The sequence below is a fragment of the Acinonyx jubatus genome, chromosome A2 (assembly GCF_027475565.1).
Source record: "Acinonyx jubatus isolate Ajub_Pintada_27869175 chromosome A2, VMU_Ajub_asm_v1.0, whole genome shotgun sequence".
In the NCBI taxonomy this organism is placed as follows: domain Eukaryota; kingdom Metazoa; phylum Chordata; class Mammalia; order Carnivora; family Felidae; genus Acinonyx; species Acinonyx jubatus.
The window spans coordinates 23348365-23371816 of NC_069383.1; the positions used below are offsets into that span (position 1 = coordinate 23348365).

Sequence of the window (23452 nt, forward strand, 5' to 3'; positions counted from 1 at the left end):
ACCAAATCTACCAGGTTCTCTACCTTCCTTCTTGACATGAAGGATGAACCGCCTCTGCTCTATTAAAGGCCAACCCTCCACTTGTGCTGGGGATCTCTCACCCTTTTGCTCTGTCAAATACATCAGTTCTGCAATCGTCTCCTCTCTGCAAGATCATCTCTTTTAGGACATAAACATACTCTAGAATCTCCTAGCTATAAAACACCTTCCCTTGACCCCACATCCTCCTTCAGCTACCATCCCATTTCTATCCTCTTTATAATAAAACTATGTTGTCTGTGTTGACTGTCTACCTCCTTTCTTTACATTCCTTTTTTAACATACTCCAACCAGGCTACTAGCCCCACCTTTTCACTTGAGGTTGCTCTTAACAAGGTCACCAGTTATCTTCATGGTGTCCTATCCAATGGGCACCTATAGTCTTATCCATTTATCAGCAGCATTTGACACACCTGATCACTCCCTTCTAGAAAAAAATTTTCTTAGTTTTTATAGTATCACAATCTCCTACATTCTCTCCCACCTCACTGAGTGTTTCTCATACTGTTCTTTTCTGGCTCCTTTCCTGACTCATCCTACCCTCAACATACTGGTGTGCCCAGGGCTTTGTCCTGGGTTCCTTCCTCTATTTCCATTCCCTCCTTGGGTTATCTCAGCCAATTCTATGGTTTTAACACTGTCCAGTAAGTCAACAGCTCCCAAATTTATCTCTCTAAGCCAGTCCTCTCTCTTAGAACTCTAGATTTATACATTCAATTTGCATGACTGCTCATGCGCATGGCTGCCTAATGGATATCTAAAACTGAGTATGACCAAAATAGAACTCTTGATGAAACAGAACTCCCCATGTTGGCAAATGATTCTTATTCTTGATTCCTCCGTGCCTTTCTAATCACATCCAACTGACCAGCAAGTCTTGTCAGCTACACCTCCAAAATAAAACCCAAATTTGTTCCACTTTTCCCTATTTCTGTAATTACTACCCCACTCCATATCACCATCATTTCTCACCTTGACTATTTTAAGAGCTCTCTAACTGATCACCCTGCTTCCACTCTTTTCTGGTAAAGTCTATACACAGGAGCCAATTGTTTTGAAAAGATAAATTAGATCATGCCACTCCCCTGCTTAAAATCTCCAAGGACTTACTTTTGTACTGTGAAACAACTTCACACTCCCTATCTTTGCTTAGGAGTCCTGTGTAAAGTAGCCCCAGGCCACTCCCTGACTTTGTCACACACAACCTCACCCCTCACCCCTGTGCTCTTGCCACAGGCCTTCGTTCGCTACCCCTAATACTCCGAGCTTGCTCTCACTTTGTTAAGGCTGTATCCTCTGCTTAGAATTCTCTTTCCCCTGATGTTCCTATGGCCAACTCCTTCTTGTACCTCACATTTTAGCTTAGCTGTCGCCTTCTCAGAGGTCCACCTATCCTGACTGCCTAATTGAAAGTAGTCTACTGCATGATAGATGCCTCTACCATGTCATCCTATTTAAATTTTCTTCATTATCTTCCATTCTCTGATAGTCTTCTTGTTTCCTTAATTACTTATTTTCTTTTTTCTCTAACTTGAATGTATCATGAAAGTAGGGACCTAAAACACAAAAAATAAAAAGTAGGGACCTTGCCTTGCATGGTACACACAGTAAGAGCCCAATAGCATGCACACATGTTCTGTGACAGCACTGCAGACAGATTTCCTTTTGCCCTCCTCCTCCTGTGTAGGACCCCCTTGACTCACCAAAGACATGGGGCACTTCTCCAGGTCCTCCTCATTCTTGATCTGAACATCTGCAATGGAGATGTACTTGTGCTGGGGAAGAAAAGACATCAATTAAGAGGCTGAGGCCACTAAAAAAATAAGATAGATAAATAAATAAATAAACAAACAAACAAAAGGTGGGGGACACCTGGCTGGCTCAGCCTGAACAGCGTGCAACTCTAGATCTTGGGGTTGTTGAGATGCTGGGTGTAGAGATTACTTAAAAAAAAAGAAGAAAGATACTGAGGGCCTTGATCACATATGTACCAGCCTCTTGCTTAACTTCCTCAATGATAAGGAAATGTCCTGTATATGGGTTGTTACCCCAAATAGGACACGAACTCTTTGAAGGCAGGAGTCTTATTCACCTTTGTACCCTTAATAATTGAGCCAAGTGCTTCATATACAGTGTTTCTGTTTATTCTGTTTCCGTATTTGTTGAAGAGAGCAAATCCCTAAGTATTTACCTTCAACCAAGGGCAAGGGGAAGTAAAGAATAGGCCCATGCCCCTGGACCACTGCCTGGTGAGTTTTGCTCCATGTGAGTATATGTGTGTGCATGTGTATGGAGTGATGATGATGGGGTAAGGGAGAATTTAAGGTCTGGGCAAGAGACGACTATTCTTACTCTTTGTGCTCGCATACACTTTGGATGCAGAGCAGACCGCTACTAATCCTGGGCTTTTGGAAGTTAGTGGCCCTATAGGGACAAAGAAGTGAGAGGAAAGGAAGCAAGGGGCGGGAGGAGGAAAAAGCCATGAGAGGAAGGAAGGATAACTTTCCCCCTATCTGAATGTAGGAAAATGCTTAAGTAGGGAGAGGCCTAATTTTTTCCTCTTTGGCCAAAATGCTTGCAGGGGAAATATAGAATAATTGGTTCAGAATGTGTCTGGAAGAAGAGCCAATACTCAGAACTCGGGTAATCCAACTTGTTTTGATGGCTCCCTATCCCTGGAGACTGAGAGCCCACTCTGGTCACCTGCTTTAAAGTCTTCACACTCTCATGGATGGGCCTGGGTAATCCAACCAAGGTGTCTGTGTCCCTGTGAAATGAGAGATATACCAGATGATAAGCATCAAAAGTATACAGAACTACTGATATTCCCTAGAGTTACATGGACCATGCCACTTCCAACATGCTGTATCCTGGATCTTTCTCTATAAGCTTCCAGTACCCCCATTATTGCTATAAGACACAAAAAGAACAATGCCACACAGAAGTGCTTGTGAAAATTTGGATTTTTATATAGTTTTTTGGGGATTTACTTTGTCAGGGAGCAGTAGGTTCCCTAAAAGGGAATGTAGCCCAACTACAGTGAAACACTAGTAATAATACTTTCTCAGTTTTATAGGGGCCAGTCAGTGTGAGGAATTCATGAGGGAGGAGAAATGGGGAAAGACTGGGTCTGTTCTGACCATGTTGCTTGTTCAGAGAATTCTGGCCCATTAAAACAGGAAGGTTTCCTAGGGATCGTCTAACCCAACACTCTCATGAGGACACTGAAGCCCAAGAGGCAATGACTTGTTAAGTCCTACACCTGGCTAAGAACATAAGAGCTCTTCTAAGAAACTAGAAGGAAAAAAATTCCATGGCACAAGCCCAAAGTAGTCACTAGGAGATGCCCATGACCCAGTAGCTCTAGGTTACACTATGACTACAGGGCAACATCTCTCATTCCAGCCACCCATTCCTCTGGCCCCCTAAAAACCACTCTATAGCCAGTTCTGACCATCTAGTCACTTACTGCCCCAGAGTGAATCCGATGAATTTGTTCCTGCTCATCTCCAAGAAGTGCTCAATGTCCTTCTGTCTGAGAGGACAGTGGAGAGGCAAACCCCAGAAAAGGAAAAAAAAAAACAAACAAACCTTGAGAGACAGACCCTTTCTGGGCTACTAACCCGTCAATAGGATGACTAGAGCAGTGGGGGAAGATCGCCGCTAACAGAGAAAACTTCAAACCTGGGAGTTCTGACTTCTAGCCAGGCTTGAGACTTGAATGCTAGACTACTGCACTCTGGGCCTTCAGTGATTCTAATCCCCAAACTCAGGGTCCTGGAGGTATCAAACCTACCTGACCTTTGGGGCCCAAGGTAGGCCCTTGGGAAAGGCCACCCGCTCAGCAGAAAGGGGTGCCTGTGAAGGTGGAGGTGGCACCAGCGGGTCTTGCTCTAGCAGGTCTAACTCTCCATCTAAGGTTCGTTCTCCATCACCAGCAGACTCCTCTTCCTCCTCTGTGGCTGGTTCCTCAGTCTTAAAGAGATCTCTTTCATTGTAGATGTCCAGGCTATCTTGCTTAGTGAGGAGTTGCTGGGCGGGGGTTGGGAGGGTAGAGAGAAGGTATACAGAGACCTCACTCTGAGCATCCTTGTCTGAAGTCACCCTCTACCCACAGGCTGCTAGACTTCAGGATACGTGGAGTAACAACCCAGCTCTTCTGAGAATATCCCCTTCCCTACCTCAACCCTAGTATCCCCACCAGGCCCTATTCCAGGATAAGTACCTCTCAGGTAACCAAGCTGGGGAACAAAGCATAGATAATCCCAAAGTCAGTTACTTAGCTTTCAGAAAGCATGGATGCTTTTTTTCTACCCCCCCCCCCCCCCCGCCCTCCAGCACTTTCCTTCCTAATTATGCTCTGCTTAGGTGAACATTCAATTAGTTTGCCTTCTGTGAGTATACACCAGCTGGCTGACTGAGGAAGAGGAGGACAGAGGCTTGCTGCTAGGCAGAGGGAAGCAAGTTTGGAATTTTAAATCTTGTTGCAGAAAGAAAAAAAGGTTGGACAGAAATAGGCCAAAAAGTTAACAGTGACTGCCTTTGGTTTGTTAAGCTTGTGGATGATTTTCTTTTTTCCTCCCTTCTTCACATTTTTATGTTTGTTCCAAATTTTGTACAATGAGTAAGCATTACTTTATAAAACAAAAAAAATAAAGCCTAAAAAAAAATCACATTATAGATTATGTAGACTAGACTACTGAACATGATTGTCTGGTCCTGTCACCTATTATTGGTGAGCTCAGGTATTTCAGGGAGGTGAGTTCATGGGTACATGGTCAAGTGTCAGTGCAACTTGTCATTCTGACCTTTCCAGGGATGCAGATTATAGCTAGAACACTAATCAATCACCTCCTAAATGTAAGCGTCTAGTTCCAGGGCCAGACAAGAGCATGGCTGGCTCAGAGTAAACCTTCTTGCTGTCAAGAAAATGATAAAGTGCCTCACCCCGGGCACATGGTTTGCTGGGAGCTCTGTTCAGGTGATATGGGTCCCTACTCCAGGATTATACCCTAATTGTTGTCCAGGATGCTAGGGAACTCCAGGCACACTAGGTCTAGGCCAATGACTCTGTACCAAGACATGGATCTATGATGTGATACCATAATGTCACATCATGATAGCCCAGAAACCTGCTGCAGCTGGGAGACAGAGGCTAAAGTACAGACTCCAAGGTTAGACTCAATGTTAGTTTCAGGTTAGTCACAGGGCCAACCAGAGGCAGGATAAGCTGGGTCATTTACTGCCCTTTCCTTCCACATCCAGAGTAGCTCAAAATCTTAATTTCTAGACAACTAGTATCACAGCACCACTGTCTGCTTTAGTTCATACCCTTCGAGAACCACGACGGCCTCGCAGCTTAGAGGGTGGTGGTGCCAGTTGAGACTCCCCCAGGTCGAGGGTATAAGAGGGCGGGGAGGCGGCACGCATGCTCTTCACCACCTGGATGCTATCTTCAGCCAGTGGAGGCAGCCCCAGTTCCGCCCGCTTCTGTACTTTGAGAACCTGTAGATGCTCAAATCCACCGAGGGTAAACTAAGGTATAAACAGGAAAGGGCCAGAGGAAAGGAACAGAGGGAAGTCAGCAGGAGAAAAATCAGGGAAGAACCACAATCTCCAGTCCCCTTAGACTCCCTTCTGAATTAGGAAGTAATAAAACAGTAAGGGGCAAATGGAGTTACCATCCCCAGTCTTAGGAGCTCAGGGGTCAGGATGAAGCATTATTTATTTACTGACACTGACTCAGGGCTGGAAACATCACCAGAAATTAGGAAAAGGACTCCTAGGGCCTTCCACTGAAAAAAAGGGGGGGGGGGAGCAGGGAACTATGTTCCCTTTTTTAAAGGAGCACATCCAGATGCTATAAAGCCCCAGAGTCACTCAATTTTTTCTGCAGTCAAAAGGTAGTTCCCCCCTATGGAGCTTGCCCTGGAGGGTATGTTGTTCAACCAGTCCTGTGGAGTGGGTGCCAGAGATGAAGGATCAGATTTAATAATTAGCAACAAAGCTGTACCACACATTTATAAGGACTTCATTTTTTAAAAAACAAATCCTCTGTTTATCTGGATGGAGGGCAGACACTAAGTCCCACATTTTATAGCTAGGAAAATAGAGGCACAGACAGTTGCCCGAGGTTCCTCAGTATCAGCAGAGGCTAGATCTCCCAACTCTCAACCAGTGTTCTTTGCATGAAATGTTAGCTCTATCATGGGAAGGTACAATGACACCCCAATTCATAGAGTGACATCTCCTGTCAGTCCAACAGAAATAGGTAACCTGCTCTGACACAGAGCATCTGATTCCCCTCCATTGGCTAACAGCTGCCTTATTCTGCCTAGCTCCAGCCTCCTGGGATCGGACTAGAAGAAACTGAGGTAGTGGCAGAGGGCACTGCTGGTTTGATGAGATGGGAGTGGGGGCAAGGGAATCAGTGACTCACCATGACTACCTTCCAGAGCAAAAGCAGGACCTTCTTTATGGGGAAGTGGGGAGCCAGGCCGCTGCAGAACTTGGTAACCATGGAGAAAAGCAGAAGGGCAAAAGGCTCCTCATTATGCATGGAGAAGCCTGGGGGAGAGGAGGGAGAAGAGTGAGGAAGTGAGGATGGGGTAGCTGTAACCCTGCCCTTGTGATCCTGAGTCTGGAAGCACAGAGGAAGGCTCTTAGCTCCCCCAAAGAATTCGAGTATTTGCTCCTTAGAAGGAGGCTTACAGAGTTCCCAGAGGGAAGGGGCAAGGAGGAAGGCCATGGAGGTAAAATGGCTTAGCTCCCAAGCTTGGGGATAGATACCAAACTAGAAGTAACAGTAATATAAAGATGTTGCTTTCTGGTCAAAGAATTCAATGCGTTTCATGGATCACAACTCACTTTTCCACATCAGTGGAATTTTTATTTTTTTATTTTATTATTTTATTTTATTTTATTTTATTCTATTCTATTCTATTTTATTTTATTTATTTATTGAGAAAGAGAGCAAGTGACCAGGGGAGGGGCAGAGAGAGAGAGGGAGACAGAGGATTCAAAGCGGGCTCCTTGCTGAGAGTGGAGAGCTCGATATGGGGTTTGAACTCACAAACCATGAGATGATGACCTGAGCTGAAGTCAGATGCTTAACCAACGGAGCCACCCAGGTGTCCTTTAGTGAATATATATATATATATATATATTTTTTTTTTTTTTAATTTTTATTTATTTTTGAGACAGAGACAGAGCGTGAATGGGGGAGGGGCAGAGAGAGAGGGAGACAGAATTGGAAGCAGGCTCCAGGCTCTGAGCCATCAGCCCAGAGCCCGACGCGGGGCTCGAACTCACGGACTGTGAGATCGTGACCTGAGCTGAAGTCGGACGCTTAACCGACTGAGCCACCCAGGCGCCCCTAGTGAATATATTTTAAAAATCCTGCAGGCCTTCGTATCTTATCCCTGTCTGATGACATTAACAACTAACATTTTCAAGTTGATTCAACTTATTTTTTCATGTGAGATTGATGATGAAATGTGAGATGGATGGCTATCCCCATTTATAACCAAGGAAACTAAGGCACAGAAATGATACGTAATTGGTCCTAATTCATAGACACAAGGGCAGTCAAGCCAGGTCTTCATGCCTGCCACACAGTATCTCTGCCCTAAAAGAATGGATGCTAGGGACGCCTGGGTGGCTCAGTTGGTTAAGCATCCAACTCTTGATCTCAGTTCAAGTCTTGATCTCAGGGTTGTGAGTTCAAGCTCTGCGTTAGGCTCTGCTCCCTGTGAGGAGCCTACTTTAAAAAAAAAAAAAAATAGGAGCAACAAATGGCTCAGTTGGTTAAGTGCCTGACTCTTGGTTTCAGCTCAGATCATGATCTTGGAGTTCATGAGATCAAGCCCCACATTGGGCTCTGTGCTAACAGCGTGGATTCTCTCTCCCCCACTCTCTCTGCCCTTCCCCTATGTGTACTCTCTCTTTCTCTCTCTCAAAATAAACATTTTTTAAAAAGTAAGAATAAAAGAATGGATGCCAATTCTGAAAAAGGAAGGAAGGAAGAATGGGAGGCAGGGAGGGAGGGAGGGAGGAAGTGAGGAAGGAAGGAAGGCAGGCAGGCTGGCAGGAAGGGGAGCTTTCTGTTTCCACTATGCAGATGCCCCTCCACTACCAGCACCTCATCCCCTTCCTTCCTCAAATGCCACTTCTTACTCAATTCAGTGCGGAAGGTCTCTCGTGCTGTCCTCCACCGGCAGGAGTCTGTCTCTCGCTCCAGGCGGATATTTTCCACCAATAGGTACATGACACTCAGCAGCACCCTGGGGTTATAGAAGGGTTACAAAAGGTTCCCAAAGCAGCTCCTAACCTGTAGTCAGAGACCTCAGGGAGGATTCGTGTGGGAGCTCAACCCAGTGGAATTATCAACTATTAGTAATCTGGGTGTATCTGGGGAACTTGGGCAAAGGGTAACCCATTGCTGACCACCCCTGTTCCAATCCCAGGGCCAGCTCCACTCACCTGAGCTCTGTGCTATCAGCAATGGAGATGGCTGGTTTCCGAAGAGCACTGCTACAGGCCTGGCTGTTGCTGCCGTGGGGAGGAGAGAGAGAAGCAGAACTCAGATATCCTCTTTACATCCTGCGTCCCCACTTATCATATACCCAAACTTGAGTACCTGCTATTCCCTGGCTGTGTAGCTAAAAGAAACTGGTCTAAGGTAAATGAGCCCACAGAATTCCTCTGCCATCTCAGTAAATGCTTGTCTGTGGTAAAGATGGGCAAGGGCAAGGTCTGTGACAATCCCTCCTATAATCCACATTGTGCCTAGTACTGTGCTGGACACAAAGTAGATGCTAAGCAACCCTTTAAATTTGCCCTATTTAAACTCCTGGGTGATGGGCTTGAGATAAAATGAGGGATCACTATAGTGGCAGCAGCAACCAAGGCCACCTTTAGAGCTATGACCCACAAGGAAAGAACTGGGCACAGCAACAGAAATTGGTCTGTTCCTCTTGGGTCATGTTCTCAGGTAGAACAGTCTCCTTCATGGATTCCACTTAGGCTCAGTTGAGAAGGTGTTTAGATACAAAGGGAACCCACCCAGGATAGGGCCCTGAGGCCCAGGATCGAAGCTGTAAGTAGGGCAGAAGCTGTTGATGAGCCCAATCTCAGGGAGGAAGACAGAATATCAGAGAGCATGGCTGGAGAGGGGAACTATCAGTAAGCTTTGGACTGAAGTATGAATAGACCCTGCTCCCACAGAGGTCTCTATAGGGAGGGAATCAGCACAGGACATGAGGCACCCTTCAAGGAAGGGGGTTGTCTAGGCCAGCCCTCCCCTAGGCTTCTCACTCGATTTCCATGTGGAGCAGCTCCAGGAAGGCCGAGAAGGTCCCCATCTGATAGAGCAGGAAGCAGTTGTACCTGGACCAGTGTAGCACATCGACCTCTGAATCACATTCCCCAAAAGTGCCTAAAGGACCAGACAGTGCCATGGAATTGTACGTGAGAGTGGTATCCCAGTTCTTTCCACTCTTCCCCATGATCTTAAGACTATCTTTCAACACCTAGCCCAACAATTAGGCTGACAAAGGTAGGGCAAGGCCCTCCAGAACTTCCAGAGCCAGAACCTCCAGAACTTTGAATGAGCCAGTTTCAAAAGAGGAGAAGCAGTCTCCAGAGTCAGGTCCAATGTGCTTATCACTGGTCTGTCTTAAGTTTGAGTTCCCTGAGAAGCAGATCCAGAGAGAACGATTAAAATGCAAGTAGTTTATTTGGGAGATGATCCTAGTTGAGACGTGGGGAAATGAGATAGGGAAGAGAAGGCAGCCAAGAGCTGAAACCCAGGTTGGGGGAAGCTCTGGGAAACAGTATATATTTTACACACCTCAGAATCCTCCCACCCAAGAAGAGTGAGGTAGTTGGGCTATTTACCCACTAACTCCTGTCAGTCAGTGATCAGTGCTACATGAATTCCCTAGCACTTTCTGGTTACCCCATATAGGCTGCAGACAAAGCTTTCAGGTAAAAAGTTGAAGGTACTGGCAGTTGGAAGTTGGCCAGAGCACCAGACCCAAGAGAGATGGTTAGGCACCGCTTTTTTTGCTACAGTCTTCCCTTCACCATTCTCTTCCCTCTCCATTTATTATTTTCTTTTATAGTTTTTTAAGTTCCCAGCTAGTTGGTTCCGCCAACAGTCCTCTTATTATGATCTCAGGGCTTATTTTTACTATTCCAGCTAGGCTATCTCATTTCTCTTTCCAACACCTGGCTAATAGGTCTCTTCTGAGAAGATTTCCTCAATTAATCCCACCGAGTTCTGATCATCTCCCAATTACCCACTGTATCCACTCCTGCTGCTATGCTGGCTTGAACCTTCTACATGCAAATAAGAAATAATGCAGAGGGTCCACCATCTGTGACTCTGAGGTACTCCACTGCCTCCCCTCAGTGGAAGCCTGCGCCATAGCTGATGAAAGAAGCCTCCGTGCTCGGCTGGTGGTGCATCATCAACTCTAGCCACACTGATTCGCTTGCTAAATCTCCACATGTGATCACAGCCCACATGAAGAAATAAACAACCCTATAAGAAATCTTGGCATGCCCGGTAAGATAAAGGCCAATTCCAAGGGATCCGGAATAGTACCCACCACCATCTCCTTAACCTCCTCATAAGCACCAGATTACTTCTAGCACTTGATAAGATCTGTCTTTGAGAGGCAGGGAACGTGCTTTTTCAGCCTGGCTTGCCTCATCCTAGTCCTGATAACAACATTTCTCTCCCTGGTTTTCAGCCATTTCAAGCTGGCAAAGGTGGTCACTTGCCTTGGGCCAGGTAGAGAACAGCCCGAGCCACCTTCAGTCGCCGTTCCCTACTGACCACCTCCAGTCGGTCTAGGAGTCCCATCACATAGGCCTTCTGAGCATCTTCCTCCAATTCCAGCCACTCCTTGCCCTGCACTGGGGACAGAAAACCATACAGATCCAGTGTCAGCTTCTGCTTCCCCTTCCTGGAAAGGCTCCTGATAGCATATCCATCTCTGATCCCAGCCCCCAACAAATTCTTCTCTCCAAAAGCTTTCCTTATTTAGCTGAGAAGATTCCACTAAGAGATTGGCAAAGTAAAGGACCCAAAAAGTTCTGGCTGAACCCACTCTGCAGCCTTATCTTCCTTCATATTCCCTCCATTCTCCACACACAGTCTATTCCATCCTATCTCTGCCTTTTCAAGGAATTCTCTCTCTCTCCCTACCTATCCAATTCCTATTCATCATTATAGGTTCAATACTAAATTACCTCTTTTCCACTAATGCTCCAGCCAGCTCTGTCCCCCAAGAAACTTTTTACTTCTCTTATGATACTTACCATTTTTCCTCTTGGCCTCAGTTTTGTGATGTACACACCTCCACTCTGCCACTGGACTATAATCTCTTTGAAGATACTGCAAATTCACCTTCACCCCTGCCCCCTGCATCTCCGGCACAAAAAAGTACTCACCACACATCTGTTGAATTGCAAATTGAATTCACTGACCAAGTAAGGAAATGGAGGTCTGAGAGGATTGCAGTGTGGGCACATGAAATACTATTAGATGTTATTAGGAGTGAGGCAGAGTTGGAGGCAGGGGTTGAATGTCAAGGTCAAGGACTACACTAGGCACAGGGTTTTACCAGGTAGCAGGGTACCTGCCCAGTCCCCATCCCTCGGCTCTCTGGGCCCTTTACATCAGTGAAAGGGACCCAGCTCAGGCTTCTCTTGCTTCCATCCATGGCCTCCCCAATTGAGATATAGGAAACTCTGTGTCCCGTATGAAAGGAGGAATAGAGAAATTATATGGTTATGGAGAGGATGAAGAAGGGTCATACTTTGTTTTGGGCTTTTCTAGATCAGGCTGGGATATCATGGAGGGAAAACCAGGTTTCTATTAATAAGAATCTGGGATCACCTTGAGTCTTGAAATCTTCTTCAAAGCACCTCCTGTTAGTGGTAAATTCCAGGTTTTCAGTGTAGCTATATAATTCTGTGGCAGAAAAGATAGGACAGAGTCACAAACATTCGGCAGACCCTTATAAAAGGGGCCTGAGGTGGAGAGGGTGGCATGAAAGAGCTAAAGCTTCCAACACATTCCTGCGTCCAATTCAATCCAGAGCCAACTTCCTCCCTTTCGGAGCAGTTAAAAATAGCCACTTGTGTCCCTGGGTGATTAAACCATCAAACCTGTCCTCCTCCTGCCAGCTGGCTGCTATAGCAAAGAAGGCAGTCTTCAACACTTGGTGAGGGCCAGGAGGGTTGGAGCAGAGAGGGCTAAATGTCATCACTCCTGCTTCTTAGGGCTGCAGCCCCTTCTGCTTGTCAACCCAGACTGAGGCTATCCTGTCTCTAGGGAAGAGAAGGGCAACACAGTGCCTGAAATTCAGAGGCAAGCTCCTTGCGCTATTCAAGGAGCCAGAGCAAAGGCTGGAGAGTATGTGTTAGATGGCCCTTTGGGGTTAAAGCCAGTTCATTCTCTCCCTACTGAGATTCCCCAAAGGGTACAGAAGTTTAGGTTCCTGCCCAAGGCCACGCAGGTAGAGACAGCATCAAACCACTTAGAAGTAGCTACTGTCGCCAAAGGGCTGCTTATGCCCAAGGAAATCTAACTTTATTAACAATAGCCTCTGAATACAAAATGCAGAGAGCTTGAGAAATAAAAATGCCGTCTCCTACACACACTCTGGGACATTATACCAGTACCTTCATCTTACAGAGGATGAAGAATTGAGGCTGAGAAGTCAATAGGTGACAGAACAGATTTCCTCAAAATTCTGTGGCCTGAGATCCTTGCTGGAAATTTAACTAGGTCACAGATAATTCACAAAGAGAAATTCACGTATGTTCTCGGTCTAATGGTTGAGAAACACCTTATCTGGGAAGCAGGGCTTTTGAGTCCTGAGTTCCAGAATCCTGGACTGACCAGAAGCAAATTCCAGCCCTGACTCTGATATTCTTCAGTGCTCAGTGGGTAGTGGGCATAGATGTTTTTAAAGAGCGCAGCATAAACCCAGTCAGAAAAGGGAGCAAGGCTGTTAGGTACTAAACTTTTTGTTTATTTTTAAATTTTAGATCGTGAATGTTCATATACAGATATAGAATACATACAAGATATGTGTCTTTGTGTCTTCTACCCAGATTAAACAAATGTTTATACCTGTCATATTTGCTTCCGACATCTAAAGCCCCCCTCTCCTCCCATTCTATCTTATTCCCCTCTCTAGAGATAACCATTTTAATGAAATTGGTATGTATGCTTCACATGCCTATTTTTCTACTTTTACTACACACATATATACCTGTAAACAACATGATATGTTCTGTTTTGAAAGTTTTTATCCAAACAGGGTATTATATGTATTATTTTTTTAAATCACTATTTAGTATATTTTTCAATAGTTTTTTACATGACAGTATGATGAACACATCTGTTTACTTAACTGACACTGTTCTCAATCAAGTGTGCAACTGGACTTCCCAGAAACATCTTTTAGGTTTGTGTGTTTAAGCTGTTTTCTGGATGCATGTGTAAGTTATTTTGTCACTGTTTCTTTCCCCACTCAACAATGTGCTTTTAATTTATTGATATTGATGGGGCGCTTGGGTGGCTCTGTCGGTTGAGCGTCTGACTTCGGCTCAGGTCATGATCTCACAGCTTGTGAGTTCGAGCCCCACGTTGGGCGCTGTGTTGACAGCTCAGAGCCTGGAGTCTGCTTCAGTATGTGTCTTCTCTCTCTCTGCCCCTCCCTTGCTCATGCACTGTCTTTCTCTCTCTCAAGAATAAATAAAACATTAAAATTTTTTTAATTTATTGATATCGAAACATATTGACATAGATCAACTATTTTAACATCTATGCAGCAACCTACTATATTGATATACTACAGTTCATCCATTCCCCTAAGTTGTTTTAAATGTTTTCACAATGGCTACAATAAACATCTTCATATGTGTTTTCTTGCGCCCAAGTGTTCTTTAAAAGGTACATCTAGAATCACTGGGTCATAAGATGTGCGCATTTTCAACTTTGCTAGATATGACCAAAGTGCTTTCCAATTTTATGCTCTGCTCTCTCATGCCAGTCAGTGTATAAAAGTACTCATTTCTCTGCACCCTCGCCAACTTCAGGCTTTTAAGTTTTGCAATCTGATGAATGTGAAATATCTCATTATTTTAATTTGCTTTTCCTCATTTACTAATGTAGTTGAACATCTTTTCATATATTTATTGACCATATGGTTTTCTATTCTCTGAATTCCTATTCATATTCCTTGACTACTTGACTACTTGTCTTTTCCTCTCTTCTCTCTCGATACACACACATACACAGGCATACATATATGAAATGTATTTATTTATATATATTATTAGGAATGTTCATCCTTTGTCAGTTATTAAACTCAGCTATTTCTGTCACTCATCACAAAATTTATTCCCTGTGCTTATTCACAAGAACTTCTTTAAAATTGTCTGTCTCTTTTCTCTGAAAAAGCATGTCTCAAAGTGTCACTTCCATGTGACAGAATATTTAATTTTCACACCATCTCCACCCAAAGCTCGTTTATTAATAACTGGTATTAATAGCACGTGTAACGTGGAGGCTCTTAATGTGAGGGGATCACACTTAGCCTAAGCTAAAAATTCAGAGAGACAGAAAGGGAGAGGGTAGCAGAAAGAAGGGGGCACGCATGCAAAGATACAAGAAACAAGAGGAGTGGGGAAAACACGGAAAGAAAAAGGATTTGAGAGTGCACCAAAAGAGAATAAAGAAGGGTAAGCAGAAAAGAGTGATAGAATGAAAGTGGAGAATACTGTAACCAAAGGAGAAATCACAGGAAGAAATGTAAAAGCAAAGATATTTACTGCTGGAGGTTGGAGACAGACGGGAATGTGGAAAACAGATAAGCTGCCAGGAGAGATCACAGACCCAGGCCCTCTCCTCGTGGCCATCCTTCCCCTCTCCACAGCCCATCTCTACCTCGTACCTGACAACTCTGCTGCGTGCCCATCTGCATCTCCATACTCAAATTCCAGAGTGGGGCAGTCCACAGAGCCCTGTAATGGAGAAGTCTTTGCAGTAATTTGGGAAGAGAGATGAACAAGGAAATTATACTCTCATTTAATCTTCTTCCTCTCCTGAAGTCCAACATTAGATCAGGGAGGCAGCGAGGAGAGTCCCTTCTGGGCCTCTAATCCAAGAAGTACCCTCCTCCAAGCCAAAATGCTAGGCTCAGTGCAGGGCGGGGCTGAAGATTCCTACATAGAATCAGAAACTCTGAGTAAAGGGCTAGGATCGTGAACAGATATGAAAGCTATGAAATCTGTGCCTGTATCTGGCCTACATAAACACAGAGCAGAAGAGCATCTAGCTGATCTCTAGAAAAATGAGATGGACAAAAACAAAAGAGGTGAGCTGGATTCTAATTTTAGCCCACTGTCATTAGCCCACTGTATGATTTTGGCAGATCTCATTCTTTGGATCATAGTTCCTCATTTATAAAAGGAGGTCCCTCAGCTGTATGTCCCACAACTTCAGGATTTTCAAATAAGGTAGTATTTCTACTCCATGTTATATTAAAGCTAGATTTCATATGCTGCTGTAGGTATAATGTTATAATCCTATGTAAAAAATATTTTAATGTAATCCCATACCCTAACCTCTCTAAGCATTTTGGAGTATTTCCTACCAGTATACATTAATATATATAAGTTAAAATTTTTTGAATCTCAAAAAAAATATTATTTTGAATCTCATCCATCACATATGGCAATCTTAAACAAGTTACTTAATCTCCCTGTGCCTCAGTGTGGTATAAAAAATGTATTTGGTTTTTGCCCTCGGTTCCAGGCACAGAGCTCCTAAATCCTCCTAAAACCTCCTGATAGGAGTGTCTATAATTTAAAAGCCCCTGTCAACAATACTAAGAGTTTATGCTAGTGAGGTGATTGCTGGTGAGCCTTTCAGAGTTTCAAAGGAAGGTCTGGCCCCACCTCCAGAGAGGGGAGGAGGCTGAAGATTAAGTTCAACTACCCACCAATGGTTTAATCAACCAACTGAGCCAGCCCCTATGCCAATGGTTTAAACAACCATGCCTAGGTAATGAAACCCCATGTAAAAGCCCTGAAACAATGGGGTTTGGGCACACCAAAGTGCTAGGAGGGTGATACCCAGAGGGTGTGGAAGCTCTGCACCATCCTACCCCCACATCTTGTCTTTGCCTCTCCTCATTCTTGAATTGCATCCTTTATATTAAAATTGTAATCATAAGCAGAGCAGTTTTGTTTTTTTTTTTTTAATTCTGTGAGTCATTGTTGCAAATTATGGAATCAGGAGATGGCAGCGGGTGGGTTGGGTGGGGGTGGTCATGGAACCTCTGAGTTTGCAGTTGGCCAGGTATAGTGCTTGTAGCCCGGGGGCCCCAGGTGTGGCTGGCATCTGAAGTAGGGACAGTCTTACGGAACCGAGCCTTTAACTTGTGAGGTTTGTGCTAACTACAGATAGTATCAGAACTGAACTGGTGTCAGGGAATTATTGGAAAATGACATGCTCAGTTTTCTCATCTGTAAAATGAGGATAATTCATAGGGTCATTATAAGCACTAGATGAATGAATAGACGAAAAAGCACTTAGCACACTACCTAGCACTTGGTAGCACTATGTAGGTGGTTATACTACTTAGGATTTTATTTACTGTACTTACAATATTAATATTATAATATTAGGCATTTTTATATTACATATATAAATAATATATAATATATAATAATATAATATTATGTTAATATTATATTAAAAGGCATTTTCTCATATTATGACTATCATTTTAAACAGCTAAGTGTACAGCAAAGTGGGCAGATAACTAACTAGTTTACTTAACCAGTTCTCTATTGTTTTTATTTTTTTTTATTTTTTTTTTAATGTTCATTTATTTTTGAGACAGAGACAGACAGAGTAAGAACAGGGGAGGGTCAGAGAGAAGGAGACACAGAATCCGAAGCAGGCTCCAGGCTCTGAGCTGTTACCACAGAGCCCGACATGGGGCTCGAACTCACAGACCATGAGATCATGACCTGAGCCGAAGTTGGAGGCTCAACCGACTAAGCCACCCAGGCGCCCCAACCAGTTCTCTATTGTTGATCATATAAATTGTTTTTAATTTTTCTTTACTATAAACATAAAGTTGTAATACACCTATAAATTTTTTCATATTTAGGATCTTTCCTAAGGATAGATTCGTTTTTTGTTTTCCAAAACCACTTTATCAATTTACACTGCCAACAATGCAAATCATGTTTAAATCCATTATTGCAAATATTTCCAAATACTTCTGGGTTACAGAAACCAGTCAGAAAAAAAAAAAAGGTGGAGGGTGGGAATGACATTAGGTAGTTGAGGTTTTATTCTGATTAAGAGAGACTTAAAAACCTTTTTAAAATATATATTTCAAAAAAGAACAGTTTAATATCCCAAAATGAGGACACAATTTTAGAATAAAAGAGTTATTAAAAGTAATGCTTTTCGAAGTTTTTTGCTTGTAAATCAAAGACTAAATAAATTTTACATGTTCCAACACATGCACAAAACCAGAATAAAAATTTTTAAAAATAATACCATTACTATGTGATTTAGATTTTATTATTCTATTTCTTTTAAAAAATGTTGGTCTCAACTCACAGTTTGAAAAATACTGTTTTAAATTGCATACATCCTGCGGTGGGGCCCAGGGCCAGCATCCCAATGACAAGATGTTGCATGTCCCCTGCTATGATGTGATAAGAAGGGCAGTCACCACTCTGGTCTTCCACCTGAAAGCCCAAAACCTTGCCTTACGTCAGACAGACTCTGGATGAGGTTCACTGAGAAATTCTCACAGCCCAGAGGAGGTTCAGAAGAACTGCTATGGGTGAGGCGGGGGCTGGCCAGGCCAGACCAGGCCTGAGAAGAACTCCAAGGAACAGAGCCTTGCATGAGTCAATGGACCAGTGCTGCTTCCATGGTTTGGCTAAGGCACTGTGGAAACCTGAAAGGCTGGCATCAGGGGAAACTGAGCGAGAGGTACAGGAACCCTCTATACCACCTCTGCAACTTTTCTATAAACCTAAAATCCCTCCAAAGTAAAAAGTTTAGTCTAAATAAATACATAAATCACATACATCCTTATTTTATTTATTTAGTAAGCTCTTCACCCAACATGTGGCTTAAACTCATGACTCTGAGATCAAGATTTGCATGTTCTACCAACAGAGCTTGCCAGATGCCCCAAATTGAACACACTCTTTAAATTTATTGCATTGAACTACATTTTGTGAAAAACTTACTTCAATGCCCTGAATTTTCCTCCTCTTGCCACAAACCAGTAAAATTTTGTCAAGGAATTTGGGAACCAATTAAACCAGGGAATCTGGCTGAAAGAGGCCTGAGGTGACTCATTTGGTTAAGAGCTTTCTTTTTCTTTTAAATTTTTAAAAATGTTTATTTATTTACTTATTTATTTTGAGAGAGAGCTTGGGCACAGGTGGGGAGGGACAGAGAGAGAGGGAGAGGGGCAGAGAGAGGGACAGAATCCCAAGCAGGCTCCTTTCTGTCAGTGTAGAGGCTGGGCTCAATCTCTCAAACCATGAGATCATGACATGAGTGGATATCAAGAGTCAGACGCTTAACTGACTGAGCCACCCAGGCACCCGAAGAATCTTCTTATTAAGCAAACAATTATTCTCTAGCTTCCTATTTTCGTTGGGACCGTTGGGAGAGGGTAGGTCAACCAGTGTCCCCTACAGGCACAGTGATGGATGAGGAGGCTCTCTTGAATTGTGCCAACAGTAATTCTCTTCCAGTAATCCTTTAGAAGCCCAAGGTGGTGGTTGGGGGGGTGGGGGTGCGGATAAACCATCTCCCCCGAGGACTGTCTCTCACAGGAAAGCAAAAGGAGGGAAGGAAGGAAAGGCAGATAGTCATCTGAGTCTGGGAATGTACTGACAGGTAAAAAGCAGCTTCCTGCTGCAGTGGAAGGTGGAGGAAAGCTAATCTTTCCAGCCAGCCTTTTGGCAGGCAATGAGCCCAGATGGAGAGGATCACTGCAGTTGTCCGTTTCCGTGCATAAAAAGTACAGCTGCAGACAACCAGGAAGTAAAACTGTGGGGCAGGTGGAAAGCTCTGAGTCTCTGGATACTGGACTCAGTGGCAAAAGGAAAGTACTCTCAGAGTCCTTTCCCTGATGGGAGACTTGATAGGCAGGGAAAAGCCCTCCTACGTCAGGAGTTTTAATTCTCCCAAAAAACATACCATTCTGAAACTGATGATTTTATTTACTTGCATATTGTCTCTCCACCCTGGCTAGAATGTTTGCGCCGCAGAAAAAGACCTTGTCTTGTTCACTATTGTATCCCTAGCACCTAAACAGTGCTGGGCATGTAGAAAGGACTCAATAATTTTTGAAATAATGAATGGCCCACCCTCTTCTCCCCCCCCCCCCCAAAAAAAAAACATTTAAGCAAAAACAATGTCGCCTTGGGGGAAGGAGGTACAGGATGTTCTAAAAGGCCAGATTCATAGTGAGGCAGGGAGGGAGATGATGTGGACAAAACCCTCATCTAGCCAGACAGCAGAGCTGAGCTCTGTCTCTGAAAGGGGGTGTGATTTTGGACTAGTCTTTTCATCTCCACTTCTCTCTTTTAAAAAATGGGAGGGATTCCTACTTTTCTGTATCAAAACGAAAAACCTACATGAAATCCCTCTGGAAGCTGCGAGGTACTATTCAAATGGTAAACCGACTGGGACAAGAAAGACCTGGCTTCTAGTACCAGGTCTGGCCCTATGAGCTACTATGTACTGACCAATTACATGGCCTGTGCCTGCACTGAATTAAACATCTGACATTCAATTATCTCATTTGACTTTATCTCAACCTTCTGAGGTAGGTAGCATTAACCTCATTTACAGAAGAAGGAACTGGAGCTCAGAGAGGCTTGGCAATTTGCCAAAAGTCACACAGAGAGTAAGTGATAGGGCTAGGATTCAAAACCTGGTCTGGATGACCCCAAAGCTCGGTGCTCCTGGCCACTATGCCAGATGCGTGATCTTGGGCAAGTGACTTCTCTTACTTCTGGAAGAGAAAGGGCTAAAGCAGATGATCTCTACAGTCCCTTTCACACCTGACGTTTTGGGGTCTATCCTCCTGATCCCCACTCAGATCCAATTCTACTCTTGGCTAGTTAATGGACACTGGCTGCAGGAGGCAGTCGGAGACTAATAATTCACTCCTTTCATCCTCCCAGTTAGGATTCCTTTTCAGAAGACGAGGAGGTAGCCCAAACATTCCTATTCCTATCTGTGGGTTTGTATCCTGAGCAGTTGCATCCACTCCCTCCGGTACAGCCCCGGCCTGAAGCCTCTCGTTGACCCTTACGGGTAGGGGTCCTGATGTCCGTGGAAGGCACTCCCTAAACCGCCTGCCAACACACGGGGGAAGGGGCCGCGCAGAAGTCACTCGGCACATCTGGATCTGCTCGCTGGTCCAGGGGTGGGAGCGCGGCTGCCCCCCACGCCGGCCCGTCTCCACTGCGGCGGAGCTCTGGCCCCTCACCCCTTCAGGCCAGTCGCTGAACCTCTCCGCGCCCGTTTCTTCCCGTAAATCTAAAACACGAATCCCCACTTCAAGGGGCTGCAGAGACTAAGTGCGATAAATATTTGAAAAGTATCAGGTATGGTCTCGATCGCGCTACATCTTCGCGTCCCCGGAGGAGAGGCCAGAAGGCTAAGAAGCCCCCGACCAGGAGACAGGCAGAGAGGGGTCAGGGGCTGCAGAGCCCAGGCTGCGGCAGACCCCGCAGACGCCCGCTCCGAGGGGCGGCCCCGAACGCGCCGGGGGCTCCGGATGGGCAGGGGGACCGGGCCGAATCACCTCAGCCACGGCTTCCCGCCCGCGGGCGTCTCCCGGCCCCAACTGAAGCTCTCCGGGCTCCTCACCTCCGACTCCCGCCGCTGGCTTCTGAACGCTTCCCGGCCCTTGGGTGCCGTCTGCTTCCCTTTGCCGCCGCCGTTGCCGTTGCCATTGGTGGACGCGCTTCCGGCCCCGGGCGCCGCGGGGTCCTCCATGCCACCTTACTCAGCGGCTACCTCAGCCCTCCGCGATCTCTGCCCGGGGCGACCCCGCCGCCGCGCGCTGGGATCCAGGCTCCGCCCTCTCCACAGCTATTGGCTGCGGCCGCGCTCCGCAGCCCCGCCCCGCATCGCGATTGGCTGTTCGGCCGTTCCGAGCGGGACACGGAGGAGGGGGGGCTCATTTACGGGACGTCCCCCCCCTATTTTTTTTAAGTCCTGCCGCGTTGCTGGTAGCATTAGGCTCGGGGGTAGGCTGTCGGCATTACTTCCCGAATTCTGGGCCTAGAGGTTTGGCGGGTTATCTTTTTGCTTCTCGCTCAGCACTCACCCGCTCACAAATAGCGACCTTTTCGGGGAGCTCTAGTCTCCGCCTCCTGCTCCACTGCAGTCTCGGTTTCCCCATTACCACAGAAGTCCTATCCTAGCTCCCGCATGACGCCCTTAGTCCCGATTCAATCGCAGGGGAGGCATGGCACCGCCGGGTGGTCAGGCACACCGAAGGCAACGAGAGATTCGCCCTCCTAGATTTCTCGAGAACTTATCCCGCCTGGAGTGAGGGCTCGACTGGGAGATGGTGGGTTGAGGGGTGGGATGGGGCATTTTCACTTCAGTGAAATCGCTGGTGCCCTTCAGGGCTGCTTCTGGTCATCTGCCTTTCTCTTGTGAAGTAGGGCACCTTTCTCAAGTGTGAGCTAGGGAGAAACGTTGAATGGAGAGCAAACCCCCGTATGCTCCCTAGCACTTTCCTTCCTTCCTCTAAGATCCCTCCTGAGGGCTTGATACAAAGGAAGCTCTCTGGTCAGCCAATTTATCTGAAACGCTGTTGACAGTAAATAGTCCCCAAAAAGCAGCCTGAGGGGAATGGGTGGGATCAAAAGGATGGGATTGAGGGAATTGTTGAACTGCCACTTTGTTCTAGGCCTTGCACTTGAAACTTTCCAGATATCTTATGCTACTTCTGACAGGTTGTTTCCACTAATCCTGTATTACTGTTGAGAAAACCAGGACTCAGAGATTACTCCTCGCAGTTCCCAAGGTGTTCCATCGTGTCTAAGTGTATTTGCTGTTCTTTCTGGAAAAAACTTTCTGCTCTTCTTCTTGGCTAGCTTCTATTGTTCCATAAAGATTCTATTTCATTATTACCTCCTCTTCCAGAGAGCCATCCTTTTGACCGTTCTCAACCCGCTCCGGCTGGGTGGGTGTCATGCCAAGTCTGCTTGGATTCAAAACTCTTCTATTTTCTTTCTTTTTAAAAAATTTTTATGTCTTTATTTTATTTTGAGAGAGAGACAGAGTGCGAGTGGGGGGAGGAGCAGAGGGAGAGGGAGACACAGAATCTGAAACAGGCTCCAGGCTCTGAGCTGTCAACACAGAGCCAGACGGCGGGGTTCGAACTCACAAACTGAAGTCATGACCTGAGCCGAAGTCGAATGCTTAGCCAACTGAGCCACCCAGGCGCCCCTCTTATATTTTCTACTGTATCCCCAAAGTAAGAGGCTCAAAGGAATGACTGCTCCCCCTTCCTGTATCTTATGGACAGCTCTGTCCCTTTCTTAACCGTATGTCTCCCTCAGAATTTACTCTGCTAGTCGGTAGGTGATGGATGAAGGCAGAGTTGAGAGCGAGAACTCCTTGGAGCTTTCTCAGTTACTTTCTCTTATGTCCCCAACATCTCCTTACCGTACTCATGTACTGTACTTCCCTTTCCTCTCCCATTCCCACCAACGTGGATAGAAGTTTCTTGAGAGTAGGGCCAAGTTTTGTTCATTTTGTATACCTCATATATGTACGTTTAACACAAGATTTCTGTAATAGGGACTGAAAAACTTGTGGTGGGGAGCTGTTCCATGCATTGTAGGATGTTTAGCAGAATCCCTGGCCTCTCCATAGTAGATGCCTGTAGTACCCTCCCCCAAGTTGTGACAACCAAAAGTGTCTCCAGATATGGCAAAAATGTTTCCTGAGGGGCAATATCTTCTGCAGTTGAGACCTACTGGCTTAACAGAATTGAAATGACCCGAATTTCCAAGAAAGTTCATGGCTCGAGGCCTCAACTATTTGATTTTGGAATTTTCTTTTTGGGTATAATTTGTTAAACTCTAAAAGAGTCACACTCTGCTTTAAAATTCACAACCCACGCCTAGCTCATCACTGCTGCAGTGTGGTAAACCCGCCACTGCACAACCCATTAGGGTTTCTTAATAAAAGAATTAATTATTCTATCTTCCTACTCCCAATTCCTGTCCTCCTAAGCAGTCAGAGTTCTAGGATTGATAGGCCCAGAGCTTCATCGTTTCTTTTGTGAGCTTAGTCAATCAT

At 45.2% G+C, this 23452-nt stretch overlaps 1 protein-coding gene across 4 annotated transcripts in view; it reads right to left on the minus strand.

Moving 5' to 3' along the window:
* STRIP2 (striatin interacting protein 2) overlaps positions 1–21207 on the minus strand; it is a 47355-nt gene extending 26148 nt beyond the window's left edge. The window contains exons 1-14 of one of the 4 annotated variants that reach the window (XM_027075442.2): positions 20999–21203; positions 15018–15087; positions 11948–12022; positions 11368–11506; positions 10828–10962; positions 9355–9475; positions 8521–8589; positions 8215–8321; positions 6479–6606; positions 5371–5574; positions 3836–4071; positions 3509–3574; positions 2743–2806; positions 1743–1814 (exon numbers count right to left, since the gene is read on the minus strand). In XM_027075442.2, coding sequence (XP_026931243.1) covers positions 1743–1814; positions 2743–2806; positions 3509–3574; positions 3836–4071; positions 5371–5574; positions 6479–6606; positions 8215–8321; positions 8521–8589; positions 9355–9475; positions 10828–10962; positions 11368–11506; positions 11948–12022; positions 15018–15087; positions 20999–21084 — 1572 coding nt within the window. In that variant the 5' untranslated portion in view covers positions 21085–21203. Of the gene's footprint in view, positions 1–1742; positions 1815–2742; positions 2807–3508; positions 3575–3835; positions 4072–5370; positions 5575–6478; positions 6607–8214; positions 8322–8520; positions 8590–9354; positions 9476–10827; positions 10963–11367; positions 11507–11947; positions 12023–15017; positions 15088–20998 lie in introns of all 4 variants that reach the window. The other 3 variants (XM_027075445.2, XM_053218093.1, XM_027075444.2) reach the window with 3 other exon arrangements.
* Between the last annotated feature and the right edge of the window lie 2245 nt (positions 21208–23452).